Source organism: Xenopus tropicalis, chromosome 8 (genome assembly GCF_000004195.4).
Source record: "Xenopus tropicalis strain Nigerian chromosome 8, UCB_Xtro_10.0, whole genome shotgun sequence".
NCBI classification, from domain to species: domain Eukaryota; kingdom Metazoa; phylum Chordata; class Amphibia; order Anura; family Pipidae; genus Xenopus; species Xenopus tropicalis.
In genome coordinates, this window is record NC_030684.2 from 93,036,327 (window position 1) to 93,055,851 (window position 19,525).

General features: G+C 38.5%; 1 protein-coding gene across 4 annotated transcripts in view; it reads left to right on the plus strand.

Moving 5' to 3' along the window:
* Positions 1–19,525, plus strand: part of atl1 (atlastin GTPase 1) — a 44,306-nt gene that overhangs the window by 15,059 nt on the left and 9,722 nt on the right. For all 4 annotated transcript variants that reach the window (XM_031890536.1, XM_012968596.2, XM_031890535.1 and 1 more), the window contains 7 exon segments: positions 836–970; positions 1,496–1,600; positions 3,863–3,913; positions 4,526–4,582; positions 13,027–13,119; positions 13,877–14,015; positions 16,281–16,408. In XM_031890536.1, the coding sequence (XP_031746396.1) occupies positions 836–970; positions 1,496–1,600; positions 3,863–3,913; positions 4,526–4,582; positions 13,027–13,119; positions 13,877–14,015; positions 16,281–16,408 (708 nt within the window).

The window sequence follows — 19,525 nt, forward strand, 5'->3', positions numbered from 1 at the left end:
GCTTACGAGCCACTGGTTGTGGATCACTGATCTATAACATACAAAAAGTTGAAACTATTTAGACACTGTAATAAGAATTATAGGGGTTGATTCACTAAAGTGCGTTAAAACGAGCGCTATTTATAGCATGCGTTAAAATTTTTTATTGCGTCTTATTTTTCACGACTTAACGCAAGATTCACTAAAAGGATACTTGCGTTAATTTAGACGCTGTTTGCGTTATTTAAGTCGCGAAGACTATTTTCGTGCAGTATTTGATGCAACGCACGTTAATTAACACAGTGCGCACAAATTGTCGCCGCGTGCGGAAAAACGCACGCCATGTTAGCCATACACACCATTACTTACGGAAAACTACTGTTCTGAAAATGACTATTTCCCTGCAAACTGGAGGCTGCATCATCTAGGGCCAGCACATACTTGAATAAATCACACTGCAAAGTCCATATTCTGTTGCCAAAAGCTCATGAACTGTACTTTTCTATAATTACCGCCTGCCCCAAGTAGGTGTTAATTTTCGCATAGACTAACATGATATTTATCACGTTTAACACCTCATATGTATTTGTGAATCATACGTTAATACTATTTCTATTCATTAATTAATGCAATGCATTAAAATTAACGCATTCGGTTGTGCGCTATTTAACGCACGTGATATGCGACTTAATGCATGCAATAACACTTTAGCGAATCACGCATTTTTTCTGTGTCAATTTTAATGCAAAAAAGCATGCGATAACGCTTATCAGCACTATGGTCACTAAACTTTAGTTCTTTAACCCTTTACAATGCTTACTGAACTCTTTTCAATATTGTTTGTATTTCTGTCCAGGATACAGTTGATTGGCTTGGTGATTATAATGAGCCACTGTCTGGTTTCTCCTGGAGAGGAGGTTCTGAACGGGAAACCACAGGGATTCAAATATGGAGTGAAATCTTTCTGGTGGAAAATCCTGATGGTAACAAGGTATAATGCATTAGTGTCAACTATTGGCTGTTTTTGTAACTGCAGCACAACTCTATGAAATCTTCTATCCAGGAACTTTACTTAAAGCTGTCAGGAGGCTCAGTGAGTGATCATTCAAAAATAACTTGAGGACAGTAGTTTAAATAATGAGGTTCCTGGGTGAATGGCAGGGCTTCTCAGAAACTTTTTCAAAGAGAGCTACTGGCTCCAGTGGAGAGAAGTGAAATTATTGCTTTGGGCGGTTATCAATATACAGCTTTCTATTTAAGAGTTTATAAAGGTATGTTTATATATGTTGGTTGGTCTTTTTTTTTGGGGGGGGGGCACTAAATCTTCCATGTTCTCCACCTATGATTGATTTTAACAGTATAAGTGACACTGTGGGGGTAAGAGGCTGATCTTCATCAGTAGAAAATAGGCTTGTGAATAAAACCCCAACTAAATCTAAAATCTATAAGTATTTAGTCATAAAGGAATGCCCTTACTGATATGTTGTTACCTTTTTGTTTCATGCATGGCCTGAAGGTCGCAGTGTTACTAATGGATACCCAAGGAACCTTTGATAGCCAGTCTACACTCAGAGATTCTGCTACAGTATTTGCCCTCAGTACTATGATTAGCTCCATACAGGTATGGTCAGTATATTATATGTTTATCAAATATGCACCTATTATAAACCAATAGCAGTTGTGGTAAAATTATGCTCTTGAAATAAGGTGGATATAAGGTGTTTTATGCTGTGTGCATACAAATTCTTATGATTAGCCTTTATATAGCACCAATATATCCTTATTATGAATAACTTCTCCCACTTGCCTATAGGGTATAACTGAATGCTAATTTTTTATTCACAGATATGGCCAGCACAAGGTTTTTTGTGCAAAAAAGGACTAAAGGAATGATTATGATACAATTGTTAGCACACTGTTGGTACACTGTTGCATTATAAGAAATTTTGTAATTAGCCCCCTGACTGTGCTCTGTCCTGTGCAACTGGTATAATAATTCAATCCCACCCCAATATTTTACTGTTAAAACCCCCACACTGACATTATTACTACCATCAGTTTTCACAGTGTATGTTAAATAACCACAAGTGCTAGGTGAGAAGTGGAAATTGTATGCATTTTTCAATTATTGTTCCTGGAAGATTGTGGGTTGGATGTGTTCCAGCTGACAGCATGAGCAAACTCCTAGTCAAGTTGATGCAATGTTTATTTAGCGCTAAAAGCTGGCCATACACGTGGCGATCTCACGATGTTTCGTACGACCGTCGGTCGCACGAAACATCGTCAGATCCGCCACACACCATTCAGGGCTGAATCGGCAGGTAAGGAGGTAGAAACAATAGGATTTCTACCTCCTTCTGCCGATTCAGCTCTGAAGGGAGAATTTTGGTCAGGCGCCTTCTATGGCGCCCGATCAAAATTTTCTAACTTGGCCGATCGGCGAGCCGACCGATTTCAGCAGCTTCCTGCGATATCGGTCGGCTCGCTGACATGCCATACACGCACCGATTATCGTACGAAACGAGGTTTCGTACGATAATATCGGTGCGTGTATGGCCACCTAAAAGCTACTGTACAAACATATTGTCCTAACATATACTTTTACTAGTGTTGAGCTTAAATATTCCTTGAATAACAAAGTTCTCTAAACTAAAGTATGTATTGCATAGCTTTGTGGGCTGATCCCTTGAGCTGGTCCAATCTGCTGTGATATTATCTGTGATGTGCTGGACTTTGATCACATAGGAGAGGTTCAACCAGATCAGTTAAAAAGGGCTATATCAATCTTATTACAAAGGTGTGACACTTTTGTCACCATTTCTATCGGGAGTTTCTGTTACTGTTGAGGCTAATGCCACAAAGGGGCTGATTCACATGTGCCTGCCTGAGTCGATGCAATGGTTCTGGCTGCAGGCAAGAAATAAGGCTGATACCAGCATAGGGGCTGATACTTAGATTGGAAACGAACATTTTGCGACTTTTTCGTATTTTTTGCGATTTTTTCGGCGTCTTTACGATTTTTGCGTAAAAACGTGAGTTTTTCGGCGTCTTTACGCTTTTTGCGTAAAAACGCGAGTTTTCAGCGTCTTTACGTTTTTGCGTAAAAACGCGAGTTTTTCGTAGCCATTACGAAAGTTGCGCAAAGTCGCGATTTTTTCGTAGCGTTAACACTTGCGCGCAAAGTCGCGCCTTTTCCGTAGCGTTAAAACTTAAAAGGCGCGACGTTTCGCGCAAGTTTTAACGCGACTTTGCGCAACTTTTGTAATGGCTACGAAAAACTCACGTTTTTACGCAAAAATCGTAAAGACGCCGAAAAACTCGCATTTTTACGCAAAAATCGTAAAAATCGTAAAGACGCCGAAAAACTCGCGTTTTTACGCAAAAATCGTAAAGACGCCGAAAAACTCGCGTTTTTACGCAAAAATCGTAAAGACGCCGAAAAAAACGCAAAATTACCGATCATTACGAAAAAAACGCAATCGGACGCATTCGGCCCGTTCGTGGGTTAGTAAATGTTTTGCGTTTTTACGCAAAAATCGTAAAGACGCCGAAAAACTCGCGTTTTTACGCAAAAATCGTAAAGACGCCGAAAAACTCACGTTTTTAAGCAAAAATCGTAAAGACGCCGAAAAAAAATCGCAAAATTACCGATCATTACGAAAAAAACGCAATCGGACGCATTCGGCCCGTTTGTGGGTTAGTAAATGTGCCCCTTAGCCTGTTTTTTTTCTCAGGCTGAGAATAAACCCCATGTGGCATCAGTCTTAAGCTTTTAACAGATACTTTAATTACTAGGCAGAATTTAGCCAATCAAGGTGTTCATTTTTCTTTACTAACCCTGCTATTTTGGTTGTTAGGATGTAACCTAACTTCTCTGATTTAGGTGTACAACTTGTCTCAGAATGTTCAGGAAGATGATTTACAACACCTACAGGTAATTACGAAACACTTTTGCTCCAAAAGGAGCATGTACAATTGGAATAAAACTTTAGTGTCATGCTTATTGCCTACAATTGAACGACTTAATGTAACACCAATTCCATTATGTTTTAATACTGTTATTAAGATTAAAAATGGAATTCGTAAAGCCACACATTTCCCTTTGATAACTGTACATAAATCATTCAGAAATTTGCCATCCAAATATGTAACATATGATTAGTTGATATAAAGTATAAGTATATTAAGGACAAGCACACAATAAGTGTAGGGTCTGCTTCTCTCAGTCATTGTTTTGTAGGCAGGCTGAGAGTAGCGGATTCGCACCTATATGCTCCTGTGTGTAGCTGCACTAACAGGCACTACGTCAACCTGAGTGCAGCTACAAGGAGCAGAGATCAGCCTGAAAAACACAAAAAGCATGCATTTGTGAGCTGATCTCCAATTGGTATCGCTGCACTCAGCGAATCTGCTTTTCTCCACCTGCTGACAAAACACAGGTGGAGAGAATCGGCCTGAATTTATTTTTGCCTAGAAGCCACTGCACTAAATGACAAATCTTCCAGGCACCTGATCTATCACCTCTCTCTTGTATTTTCCAACACAGCTCTTTACAGAGTATGGAAGGCTGGCAATGGAGGAGACATTTCTGAAACCCTTCCAGGTGAGCAGCATGAAATTATTCCCAGATACCTTTAGCTATACAGCTCTCTGCCTAAACATAATGTTTAAGCACTCCTATCTAGGGAGAAGGTCTATTTAATAAACTTTATTGGTGATTATTAAAATTCCCCATGCCTCTGCCAAATGTAACACACAAATAGACAATCTGTTGTCACCGCTCAAATCTCTGCAGGACTGTTTGACCCAGGACTACTTTATAGAGTGATGATAACTATGGCAGTTTAAACGCCTTGGTGGCTGCTGGGCAATGATCAAAACAGTGCCCCCCCCCCCCCCCCCATGCAATCTCAATAAAAGTTTGCAGTTCTACACACACAGCATTTTAAAGGAAAACAGACCCAAAAGACGTTGCATTTATAAAAGACACTTTTACCTTTTCAGGGATACAGTTAAAATATAATTTTACAAATACACTGCCTTAATGCTGGATCAGGGGTTGATTCGGAGCAGCTGCATGCACTAAAAAGTTAGTGTGGACACAGAAAGTTAGAGAACGACAGGGAGGCAGGTCCACCCCACAAACGAAAGAAAATTAAATTATATATGGCACCCTCCATTAACTAGAGAAAACAACAGGGGGTGTGCAGGGTTAAAATTCAATAGTGATCTCAAAATCAAAAGAGAAAAAATATGACCCATGCCTATAAAGTTGCACCTCCCCCTCTATCATGCAGATACCTCACTGAACTTTGCCATTAAAACATAACTTTTATCATGAATAGTGTAGAAAAGAGAAGTGCATGCTAAGACAAAATTATGAAAATTTAAATTAAAAAATTCCAGGCAAGACAAAATTCTAATTAACAGTTAATACCCTCAAAGACTGGGGAAAAGTTACACATTTTATACATCCATGGTAGGCCCTGGGCAAATTTCCATTTTGCCCATTTAGCAAAGCAGGCTAGTCAGGTTAGGAGACTAGAAAGTAATTCACAAACACAAAGAATTGCCACTCAATAGGCTTATCTTCATGATGTGTTCAGCGAAATAACTCTTGCGCCTCATTCATATGCAATAAAAAAAATTAAAGAGCATTATTGGTAGCTATGTCTCACTTTCATTCCCATGTTGGTGATTAGGTGAGTTTGCACTAGTAGCCAAACTGTAGTCCTGACCCGACAGCAGCTGACAACACTGCTGTCTAGCTCTGAAGTTTGGAAGGCAAAAGGAGGGCACACTCCAGTTGGAGGAAATATGAGCAATTCAGTTGGGGAGGTGGCCTGTATACTTAAGCAAAACTTGAAAATATTAGTGCTTGTTCTAACCCACTTAATATATGGAACCAGCTGCTAGTGCAAACAAATGCCAATGGTCAGTCTAGCTTTCATTTAGAAGGTAGCTAGACATTATGCAAACAAGGAAAATATACAGTTACAAATATACAGTTACAACAAGAAAAGATATACATCCACCCTTTGCACACAAAAGGAAAGAATATAACTGAAATTGAGTTAGTACAACACTTGTTCGATGACTGTTCAGGTGCCTACTTAAATAATGCAGCCTTGTGCAAAAAATCTTCTGATATTGTAGAATATATGTATTGAAGGCTGCCATATTTAATAAGCAAGTATAATGCAAACACAAACAAATTGTATAATGTTTTTTTTTATTAAACTACATTTAATTAGATTTTGTACAAAAGAAAAATGACAAAAAAAGCACCATATAGTACACTCTCATAGTTATTGTTGCAATTTTCAAGTAGACCAGCAGGTGGTGCTGTAATGTAAAGAGTAAAACTTTAGAAAAAAATATGATCCAAGGTAAAATTGTAGTGCCAAAAACATATAGGGAAAGAGACAGAGGTGATGGATAGAGAGAGTGAGAGTGCACTATGAAATTCTTCAGCAATGAATCACTTCTGTAAACAAAATATACATGCAATTGTAGCATACATCCAAGGGGTACAGCTAAAACAACACACAAGAAGTACCCTGTATGAAATGCCTTGATTTATTCTGCAGTAGCTCACCCTGATAAAAGCAATGGGGCAGCTTCATCAGCTGGGCCAAAATAAGCTGGCTTGTGACTTTGGAAGGTAACCAAAGAAAGGAAAGAGTTTGTTGCGGATAGGTTTGGGAACAATGCATTAAAGGAGAAGGAAAGGCTAATAAAGAGTTAATCTCAAGATGCAGGCATACCTTCAGTTCTCTCAATAGTGCCCTTAAGTCTCCCCATATTTCTCCCGTTCAGATGATCAGATGCCTCATAGGAAAAAAAAAAACGCTGAGCTCTGTAAAGAATGTTCCCATAATGCCTCGCTCCTGCACCGAGACCAAGACCCTTGTACATTCTCAGTTTGTGAGGAAGCTTCCTGCTAATTCCAGACTATGAGGCAAGCTTCCTGCTGATTGGCTCAGATCCACATTCCTAAGGGGGGGAGGGAGTATTTAGCATTGTTGAGGGAGGGGGGAGCAAGAGAGGAAAGAGAGGAGGGAACTGCGTGTCTCTGGCACAGGAAACAGAGACAACAAATCTTTTGACAGCGTTTCTGTGAGTGCTTATGTTTTTTTTGTTTTTTTTTCAAAACATCAGTTAATAGAGCTTCTCCAGCAGAATCCTGCACTGAAACCTGTTTTTGGAAATGTAACATGGGGCTAGTCATATTCTTCATTTCCCAGGGTGCCACAGCCATGTGACCTGTGCTCTGATAAATTCAGTCACGCTTTACTGCTGAGCTACAAGTTGGAGTGATATCACCCCCCTCCCTTTCTCCCCATCAGCCAATCAGCAGAACAATGGGAAGTTAGCAAGATAGCAGCTCCCAGAAGATATCAGAATAGCACTTAATAGTAAGAAATCCGAGTCAGATAAACAATAGGTTTATCTGAAAGCAGTTTTAATGTGTAGCGCTGGCTCCTTCTGAAAGCTCAGATTCAGACACAATGCACTGAGATGGCCGCCTACACACCAATATTACAACTAAAAAAAATACATTTGTTGGTTCAAGAATAAAATTTTAAATGGTAGAGTGAATTATTTGCTATGTAAACAATGTAATTTAGAAATAAAAAGTACACCATAAAAATCATGACAGAATCCAATTTGCATTTGCTTTGAACTTTCTAAACAAGTGAAGTGAACTTTGGGGAATGTGGAGGATTCGTCAGCAATTTGTGATTTCAAGTGGTTAAAACCGTGCTTGACAGCAGATCAGGAACACTTGGCTCTTTTCTACTACTCAGGCTTTTCATTGTAAAAGCTCAGATGCCACAAGTGCCTGACTTTTCCAGCAGTCATATACAGTATATATCACTTTCCTGTGAGAGGTCCTTTCAGCACATTTACTCACAACTGGGGTTAAAGGGACAGTAACACCAAAAAATGAAAGTGTATAAAAGTAATTACTATATAATGTAATGCTGCCCTGTACTGGTACAACTGGTGTGTTTTCCTTAGAAAGACTACTATAGTTTATATAATGAGGCTTCTGTGTAGCCACGGGGGCAGCCATTTACAGGATAAAAAGCACAGGTTACTTAGCAGATAACAGATAAAACCCAATTATATTCTACAAAGCTTATCTGTTATCTGCTATGTGCCTGTGCCTTTTCTCCTTTTTCCCAGCTTCAATGGCTGCCCCCGTGTTGACATAGCAGCTCATTTATATAAACTATAGTAGCGTTTCTGTTGCAAACTTACCAGTTTTACCAGCGCAGGGCAACTGTACATTTTATTTGAATTACTTTAAAACACTTTCATTTTTTGGTGTTACTGTTCCTTTAAACTAAATGACCACACTATACCATGACCATGGTCCCATTTAAAAAAAGAGCAGGCCCCTAGCAATTCAGTTAAGTGGGGGCCCCATAGTATGGGGGATGGGTATTATATAAATCACAACCCAGCAGCTGTATTTTAACACAATTTAATTTAAAGTGTACTTAAAATATCTAGTAGTTGTTGCACAAGTGTGGATATTTAGTCACACACCAGTAGGACAGTTATGAAATGGATTAAGTTACTTTTATCAGAAGAGACACCTCATTACTGTAGATATAACTGCAGGGAGAGTTTCTGGCTGGAATATAGCCAGTGCCATCAAGTACCCTTAATACACGTGTGCACACATCTCCTAAAATACTGCTATGCACAAATAATATATGAAAAGTATGTATACACATCCAACAACTTTATAATCCCACTTGTTACATTCCTTCCATAGAGATTTGGCAATACAAAGAAGACATTTTTGCCATACTTTGCTGCAGCCACAATTGAAGTCATTATGTAGGCATCCTTTTGTCTTTGTTCTCTGATTAGTATAAAACAAAATAAAAATATAATATGTATTTTCTCACAAAAATAGGTCAATATACCGGCATGCTTCTACTGTGGCCATCGGGAGAATAGAACTTTATGGCATGCTCTAAAAGAGCATTCCACAAACAACAAAAACAATTTTTCATTGTAAATCCCATTAATTTTATGGGACACAGGTTTCCAGGTTAGGTTGGTTAGAAGAGATTGAGACTTGTGCAGGCTATGCACACATGCATATGAGTGGCCAGGATTCCAGTATAGTATAACTAGACAATGGTTGAGGGTTCACACATAAAAAATAAGGCAAAGGGTCCCAGTTATGATGATAAACACAGAAAGGTTTCTGCTACCTGTCTATATATTTGTGGGTGAGGAATATGGTTTGAGTTGGCTTAGCTACAGATGGGTGGATAATGGTGCATGCATACATATTATTAGTTTATCATTGACTGAGATATTGCTTACATAATAATTGGGGCACAGGACCACACATACAGATTAAAAGTATCCCAGGTTAGCATGGTTATGCAGGAGTATGCACATACAGATTTGAGCTAAAAGATCCCCGTTTAGGATGATGTCACTGTTTAGGATTGATGTGCACATATGCAGATTTTGGACTTAATATGATTACATGGGGATGGTATTGGGTAGAGGCATGTATATATATATATATATATATATATATATATATATATATATATATATATATATATATATGTATTAAAATATGAATATATAAGTATAGCCAGATATGCCTATTTAACAGCAATTTTTGTATTTAATTTTGTGTATGAGTGCCTGGAGTTTGTGGCTTCAGAGCATTCTATGCAGGAGATAAATAGTCTGGATCTGTTCCTGTGCTGACTCAACGCGCTGAGGCATTTGCAAATGTTGTTTTGTAGCCAGCTTTGTGTCACTGATAGAGAAGATAGATTCCAGCTGGATCTCATTCTAACTTGCCAAACAAAACAGCACAATAAAACTTCAGCCATCGACCACTTCCCCCTCACTTCCTTTGTATATTTAAGAGATTTGAGTGTTCAACATGGAAATCTCACTTGAGCTGATGGACCCATTTTCAGATCACTTTCTGACCATGTTCACATTCTTGTCTTAGGGCTGTGGCAGACGGGGAGACTAGTCGCCCGCAAAAATCTCCCTTGAAGATTTTGGGGAAATCGCAGCCGGTGGGATGGTATTTCGGGGAGACTAGTCGCCTGCGACAAGGGAGATCTGTCTCTAGCGACTAGTCTCCTTGTCTGCCACAGCCCTTAAGGTGGCCATACACGTTAAGATTTTTCTTTCCATAATGACCAATTTTAGTGCAATCTGTCAAATTATCGTAAGGTTAGTAGGCACCGAACAATTGTACATATAGCGATTTTTCATCCAGCATCAGTCAGAAAATTGATTGGGCAGGTTTGAAAATGTAAGTTGTTGACAATGAAAATGATTAATTGTCAGCTGGCAGCTGCCCACTGTTTTCACTTCATCTTCAGTTGGACAATATAATTTGAAATGATCGTTTTCATTGATGGACAAATCGTACTTTAAAAAATTTTTCAGGATAAGCTTTAACGTTGACTTTGAAGCTTTATAAATAGTTCTCAGGTTTCACAGGTTTCTACATCTTTTGTGAATCTGTAGTCTCATAAATTATTATTTTTATTATTATTATTATAACATGTATTTAGAAAGCACCAACATTTTCTTTAGCACTGTACAATAAATGAAGGGTATTACAAATATTTTGTTACTTACAGGTCATTACTATATTACTCAGTCCAGACTCCCCTGCATAGATAGTAGCTATTATTATTATCATTAAACACCAGCATATTTTGCAGTGCTGTCCAATAGAAGGTATTTATCAAACAAACAGACATGCATACGCACACAATTTGGTGCTAAAATTTGCTTTGTGTGCCTACAACTGGGCTGACACAGTGGCTTAAAGTGCAGACACACGATAGGACTGATGCTCGCATTGGGGCTGATTCTCTGCCTGATTTTATCGGCAGACTGAGAATAAGACTCTTTACATGTGCAACAACGCTACATGGGATGGTTTTCATGGAATGAATTCCCTGTATATACACAGAATATCAGTATTCCAGTCTTTACCAGAGGAGAATCCTGATTAAAAAGTATGCAGTAAATATGGTTAATATGTGGAGGAAAGGATTAGGATGTCTCTGAGATGGCCGTTGTCATAATGTGCTGCACATCTTTCCCATTACAGGCTTAGATGGAAATCTTCCCAGGATTTTTCTCTTCTTGGTATGTGAGGCTATGAACTTTCAGAAAAACAGTGCACTGCTTATACAGTTCAGAAAGCTTTGTGCTTGAACAATCTCAAATAAATTAAATGCTGAAAACAAAAAAGACTGAGGTGAATGGAAAATGGAAATAGAAAAAGGAATATGAGCATGATCTGAAGCCTTTTTAAGAGCTCAATATACCTCAGATAAACCATAATCATAAAGCTTTGCAAAACTGACCAAAATAGCACATAAGGTTCAGGGGCACTAACAGCTTAAAAAATATAACAATTGTCTAAGGGTAAGAGAGGTTTAAAAAAGTATTGCAGCATGCGTTATTGTGCCACAATAAATTAACAACAGTCAGGCCCACAGTGGCAATTTGTGGCAAATGCCAGACGGGCTGATGCAAGATGCCACAGGCAGTCACTATTTATTGGGCTGGTGGGGTTGTACTTTAGACTGTGTGATCCAAGTTTAACAAATTGAAAACTGAAATATTTATCGCTATAAGGTGTTTGTTCTACTAGCAGGAAATTCTAACCACTGCTGTCCTGGCTTCCATACCCTATTCCTTCCCTGGAGCCTTGCTCACATTAACTAAATATATATATATAATATAAAGTAAGCTTTATTAGAAAGGTCTATGTAAATACAACCATAAACACATAAAAGAAACACCACATTTCTTTCTTTTATTCTGTATACATGATCTTCTGTGTCAGACTGCCTGCTCTCAGAAAAATCCTTCAGGGCATGGCATGAGTCTGCTCAGTTTGCTCCTCTCTCCCCCTTCCTTTTGCTCTGTCCCCTCCCATCTTTGCTCTCTCTCCTTCCCCTTTCTGCTGTAATCTGAGCTACCAGCAGCCAAAGCTGCAGCACTTAAATTAATGAGACCAAGCTAAAATGGCAGCTGCTATCTTAAATAAACAAAGGAAGCTTCAATGATTGTTTACTCAGGTTTGGTAAAGAATTCTGTAGAATGAATATAACGTTCTAGCTTGCAATATTGTGACTAATTTGTTGGCAATAAAATGCAAAAAATGCCTTTCCTTATCCTTTAAGTTCTAATGATAATAAGCCTTTGAGCGGTTTTCATTCAGGAAATATGGAGATAGAATTTTTAGAAGATAAATCCAACAACATTATCTTCAAAGTAATGCCGATACTATGTTTTTATGTCTCAGAGCATGGAGACCCACTCAGAATGTAATATATTAAAGTTAACAACATGTATTAAAACTGCTTATCATTCAGGGACCCACTGTGCCCCCCTAGCAGGCGCAGGGTCTGCTTCCTTGGTAGTCACTCCCCTGGGGAAGAAGTATACAATATTTGTTGGATGTACTCACAAAGTGTATATGTTCTTTCTGTTTTTTAGGTTTTAGGGGATTTTCTAATGTTTATATATAATGATTGAATCTCCCACAAAACTGCCAAAGTAGTCTTATTGGCCTACATCAAAGATATCTATGCTTCTCCTTTGGTTTTGGCATCCTTTGGTTTCATCAGTTTCCCCAAATGTATCTAAGGCTGCACAGTGAACAGGTTATAAGGCTCAATTACTAAATCCTAGTGGAGCTCTAGCCCCAGCTACATTTGTGTTCTAGGTTAAGTATGGACCATTCTTCTTCATCCTATCATAGGACAGATTACATCCAACATTACAACAAGCAATCCTTTATTACACTGCTGCTAGGGATAGGTGGAGGAATAGGTTAAATACTGTATAATACAACTATCATACAGTTGTATCACCAATGGAGCAAACCTCTGTAAAGGATATTTTATCTAGTTCCCCCAGTGTTTTTTGCAAAACCATATGACAACCAATGCCAATGTATAATAGGAAATGTACAAGATTTATCTCACTATTTTTTCTCCCTCTCTCTAGTCCCTTATTTTTCTCGTACGTGACTGGAGTTTTCCATATGAATTCCCTTATGGTTCTGACGGAGGCAACAAGTTTTTGGAAAAGAGGCTAAAGGTTTGTGGATTCACTGACTTGTAGGTTCCAGATGTAGCATATAAGTATTACAAAAGTCTGGCTATATATTCATTGTTTAAATGCTGTTTATAGGGTATTGGTCATATACATTCCTTTCTGAATATATACAGTAGCAAATTGATAGAAACAAATTGGGTGCTGCTAGTAATACCTTTTAGTAGAACAATATCACAGCACTTTATGGGTTAAGAGGGTTTTAAAGCTACAGGGCTTTGCAGTCTATTTGGGGGTGATTTATCAATGTTCAAGTTTGATTTTGTTTCACGATTCAAGTCTTTTTGCACAATAAAAACTCAAATTCAAATTATGGTTCAAAAACTCGGATGCCTGGTATTTATTAAGTGCAAAAAAATGTGAAAATTCAGATGTAAAAATTTGCCATCTAAAAGCTTGCGAGTTTCTATAGAAGTCAGTGGGAGTTGTCCTAGGTAAGTCTAGCCATATTTTTCATTTTTTTGAGTTTGTAAACTTAAAAAAAGTTTTTTATTTTAACAAGTTTTCCTTATAAATAAATGAGCATGAGAAATGAGAAATTTGATATGCAAGTTTGTTCGATGTAGAAAAACAAACTTAACTTCACAAACTCGAAAACTGATAAATTAGCGCATTAGTGTCTGAAGTAACCAGTGGCTTTTGAGTACTTAGCGACCTTCTCTAAAATGTACAGCTAAGGACAAACTAATTGCATATCCGATGAAATAAGTGAGCTTCCGTGATAACACATATTTACTTACAGGTCTCTGAAAACCAGCATGAAGAGCTGCAGAATGTAAGAAAGCACATCCACTCCTGTTTCACAAACATATCTTGCTTTCTCATGCCCCATCCAGGCCTCACTGTAGCAACAAACCCAAACTTTGACGGAAAACTAAAAGGTATGCATTGTCAGTAAAAAAAGAACTTTTGATATTGTAACTGGAACATGCAACCTATTTAATAGTAGGTATTATCTTCCATTTACTATCTTTCAATATTGGAAAATAATTTACTGCATGTACATACTCTCTATCTTTAAATGTATACAGGACTTTGTGATCACCTACCGTCAGATCCTTAAATGAACAGTAACCAAAAAATGAAAGGGTTATAAAGTAATTTAAATATAACGTACTGCCCTTGCCCTTGACTGGTAAAAGTTGTGTTTGTTTCAGAAACCCTATATATAAACAAATCTGCTATGTATCCGCCCACTGGGGCAGGTATTCAAGCTGGAAAAAAGGAGAAGTTGCATAGCAGATAACAGATAAGCTATGTAGAATTCAATGATAATCGACACAGCTTATTTGTGCCTTTTCTCTTTTTTTTCAGTTTGAATGGCTACCCCAATGGCTACACAGCAGCTTTGTTGATATAAACTATATAAAGCTGGCCATACACGCACCGATAATATCGTATGAAACCTTGTTTCGTACGATATTCGGTGCGTGTATGGCAAGTCGGTGAGTCGACCGATATCGCAGGAGGCTGCTGATATCTGTCGACTCACCGATCGGGCCGGGTAAAAGATTTTGATTGGGTGCCATAGAAGGCGCCTGAGCAAAATCTGCCGTCAGGGCTGAATCGGCAGAAGGAGGTAGAAATCCTATTTTTTCTACCTCCTTATCTGCCGTTTCAGTCCTGAACGGTTAGTGGCAGATTGTACGATCTTTCGTGCGACCGATGGTCCACAAAAGATCTAAAATCGCCACGTGTGTGGCCACCTTAAGGGCAGTGGCACACGGGGAGATTAGTTGACCCGCAACAAATCTTCATTGTTGCGGAGCTACTAATTTCCCCCTCTGCCACTGCCCTAAGGGTTTCTGTAGTAATCACAATTTTTACCTATGCAGGGCAATAGTACATACTATATTAATTACTTTGATACACTTGTACACCATTCATGTAATCACTGCTTAACCCTATTATTACAGTGCAGGTATTTCCTAGTTTGTGCTTTCCATAGGGTTGTCAAAGAACAGCATCAAAGATTGGATTTTGCTTTAGCTAAGACACCTATGTGGTAATGTAACAAAAGTTTCCAAGGTTGCACCAGATCTGGTAACATATTGCAAGCAAACAGCACGCAGTATCTACTGTCCACATGTTTAAAAGCAAACATCTTATTAGCTGCTATGAGTTATTAGACCTGATGCAAATGTTGCTATTGTTGCACAAAGCCTCTGTCATGGCATACCTCTTATTTCAATCAGCTAGAAGAGATTTACATAATATCGATACTAAACCAATAAATACAGGGGGACTACTTGTAAGTCCCCATAATGTACTTGTAAGTCCCCATAATGTAATAAGAAAACACAAGAGATGTGGAGTGCCCTGTTCCTCTTGTTTTTTACTTGTGGCCATTTTAGGACTTTGAATATTGGACATGTGATTGTAAATGGGCAGAGTATGAATATCAGTATCTTTATATTTTCTCACTTGCTTAAAAAGCATCACACCCTTTTGTAAAATTATTTTATCTGCCAGTACAGACAATTGAGAGGATTTTACAGCTTCTCATCTCACCCTATAAAAAAACCCTATCAAGGGATTCTTCCATTATATCCTAAAGTCAGAAAAGCATTAGACTAATTTTTTTTTATTTAAGACCTTTTTGCTGCAGTGTCTGAGTTGCTAAAATTTTACAGGTGTAAAAAGTTCAGTGTATTTTAGCATTCCCAAACTGAAGCATATTTAAAATAGGTTTTAATGGCATGTGTGAACCTGTTTGTTTACTACAAGTTACTGTTTGGTTCCTACAAATTACAACTGAAAATTAAAGGGGGTTCTTCACCTTTAAATTAACTTGTAGTATAACATAGATATTGATTTTCTGAGAGAATTTGCAATCCGTTTTCTTTTTTTCTTTTTTTGTGGCTTTTCAGTTATCTTTTTGTTCAGCTACTCTTCATTTTGAAATTTTAGCAGCTATCTGGATGCTAGGGTCTTATTTATCTTAGCAACCAGGCAGTGGGTTGCATGAGAGGCTGGAAAATGCAAAATTGCTAAGAATAGGACATTTTATAACATACAAATAGTTCATTTAAAGGTAAACCACCCCTTCTACGTGACATAAGCTTTGTAAAGGCACCACTTGATCTGCATAAACTACAAATAGTAATATATATTTTGAATATATAAAATCATGTTTCCCTTTATAGAAATAGATGAAGAATTCATAAAGAATTTGAAGGTATTTATTCCATGGCTTTTGAGCCCTGAGAACTTGGATGTTAAAGAAATCAGTGGAAACAGAATCACTTGCCGAGGTCTGGTGGAATATTTTAAGGTAATGTACAAGAGTTCTCAAAGCATCCAGTCAGTAAAAATGTATTTAAGTGTAAACATTAAAGAAATACTGACACCAGAGATGAGACATTTTTTACATCTCACATAGTAACATAGTAACATACATAGTAAGTTGGGTTGAAAAAAGACATACGTCCATCAAGTTCAACCATAATGCCTATATATAACCTGCCTAACTACTAGTTGATCCAGAGGAAGGCAAAAAACCCCATCTGAAGACTCTCTAATTTGCCGCAGAGGGGGAAAAAGGGATATTCCCTCACTTGCTAAGAATCCATCCAGCCCCTTCTTAAAGTTATATAATGTATCAGCCAGCACGACTGATTCGGGAATTCCAGAACTTCACAGCTCTCAATGTAAAAAATCCTTTCCGAATATTTAAATGGAACCTCCCTTCTTCTAAACGGAGTGGGTGCCCTTGTGTCCGTTGGAAGGACCTACTGGTAAATAAAACATTAGAAAGGTTATTATATGATCCCTTTATATATTTAAACATAGTTATCATGTCACCTCTTAAGCGCCTCTTCTCCAGTGTAAACAGACCCAACTTGGCCAGTCTTTCTTCATAACTGAGACTTTCCATACCCTTTACCAGCTTAGTTGCCCTTCTCTGGACCCTCTCTAACTCAATAATGTCCCGTTTGAGCACTGGAGACCAAAAATGAACAGCATATTCTAGATGAGGCCTTACCAGCGCTCTGTAAAGGGGAAGAATAAACCCCTCCTCCCGTGAATCTATACCCCTTTTAATACAGCTCAAAACCTTGTTTGCCCTGACAGCTGCTGCCTGGCATTGCTTGCTACAGCCAAGTTTATCTACAAGGACTCCAAGGTCCTTCTCCATTATGGATTTGCCTAGTGCAGTCCCATTAAGGGTATACGGGCTTGCATATTTTTACATCCCAGGTGCATGACCTTACATTTATCCACATTAAATCTCATCTGCCACTTAGCTGCCCAGATTGCCAGTTGGTCCTGCTGCAGGGATGTCACATCCTGGATAGAATTGACTGGTCTGCAGAGTTTTGTGTCATCTGCAAACACTGATACATTACTCATAATACCCTCCCCTAAGTCATTTATGAACAAATTAAACAAAAGTGGACCTTGTACAGAACCCTGAGGGACCCCACTGAGAACCTTACTCCAAGTAGAGAATGTACCATTAACAACCACCCTCTGTACCCGATCCTGTAGCCAGTTTTCTATCCATGTGCAAACGACTTCACTAAGACCAATATACCTTAGCTTAGAAAGCAGTCGTTTGTGGGGAACGGTATCAAATGCTTTGGCAAAATCCAAATAGATTATATCTACTGCATCCCCACTGTCCAGCTTCTTACTTACCCCATCATAAAAAGCAATTAAATTGGTCTGACATGACCTGTCCTTCATAAAGCCATGCTGATTACTGCTCATAATGGCATTCTCCACTACATAATTTTGAATGTGATCCCTTAACAAGCCTTCAAATAACTTGCCCACCACGGATGTCAAACTTATAGGCCTATAATTGCCAGGCTGAGATCTTACTCCCTTTTTAAATATAGGAATGACATTCGCCTTCTTCCAATCCCTAGGTACCATACCTGATGAAAGAGAGTCTGAGAATATCAGAAACAAGGGCCACTGCAATTCTGCCCCTAGCTCTCTCAGTACCCGAGGGTGTATTCCATCTGGCCCAGGTGCCTTGTTTACATTTATTGTGTGTAACCCTTTAAGCACCATATCCTGTGCCAACCACTGTGAAGTTGGAGCTGAGGCAACAGTGCAGCTCTTAGGTGGGACTTGGCCTCTCTACTGTATACACAGAAGAAAAGAACTGGTTAAGCACATCTGCCTTTTCTGTATCCGCTGTAACCATATTGTTACTATAACTCAATGGGGCCACACACTCAACCTGCATCTTTTTACTATTAATATACTTAAAAAACTTTTTGGGGTTAGTCTTGGCCTCGGCCGCGATGCGCTCCTCATTTTCTTTCTTTGCCTTCCGGATTGCTGTTTTACAACACTTGTTATAGTGTTTATATTCATTAAACGCAGCTACTGTCCCCTCTGACTTATATTTCTTAAAAGCTTTCCTTTTTTTCCCTATTAACTTCTTTACCTCAGAGTTAAGCCACATAGGGTGATTCTTAACACTTCTACTTTTTCTTATTAATGGAATGAATTGAGAACAGTAATGATATTAATATCATTTTAAATGACAACCATTTCTGCTCTGTGTTTTTATCAGAAAACATAATGCCCCAAACTATGCCCTGAAGCGCTGCCCTTAAAGTGGACCTGTCACCTAGACATAAAAAGCTGTATAATAAAAGTCCTTTTCAAATTAAACATGAAACCCAAAATATTTTTTTTATTACCACATCCATACCCATTATAAAAGCATTTTAAAATCCCAGCTGTCAATCATATAATGCCTGCCCCGCCTCTATGCCTTAGGCATAGAGGTGTGGCACACAGTTACTTTCACTTTCAATTCAGAACTTTTTAGATGTCACTGCACTCCTCACATTCCCCCTCCCTCCTCACCATCTAATTGTGTAACCAGTGCATGTACATGGGTATCAGGTCCCCCCATACTGGCACAAAAACAAGATTTTGGCGTAATGCAATGCCTGCTTTGATAGCAGTGTCCACAAAATGGCCCCTGCCTGCTTGCTGCAATTGTGAATTCCAAGGCTGAAGAAAATAAGATTAAAATAATTTATATAGTGTAAGTAAAGTTTATTTTGCTTGCCAAACACAATAGAAAACAATTTGAAATTATTTCTTAAGGTGACAGGTCCGCTTTAAGGAGCTAAAATTTGCCTTCCTAAAATTCAGTGTCTTTGTTGCCCCCGTGTAAATTTGTTTCCTGCACCAAACATCAAATGAAATAACATTATGGTCACTATTACCCAGGGGTTCAACCACTTGCACATTTGCTATACGTTCTGGGTCATTAGAGATCACTAGATCCAGTATAGCATGGTTCCTGGTTGGCTCATCATAAAGTTGTCATGCAGCAAGTTTATAAACTTGTTCCCATTAAGGGCTCTGGCACACGGGGGAGATTAGTCGCCCGCGATAAAACTCCCTGTTTGCGGGC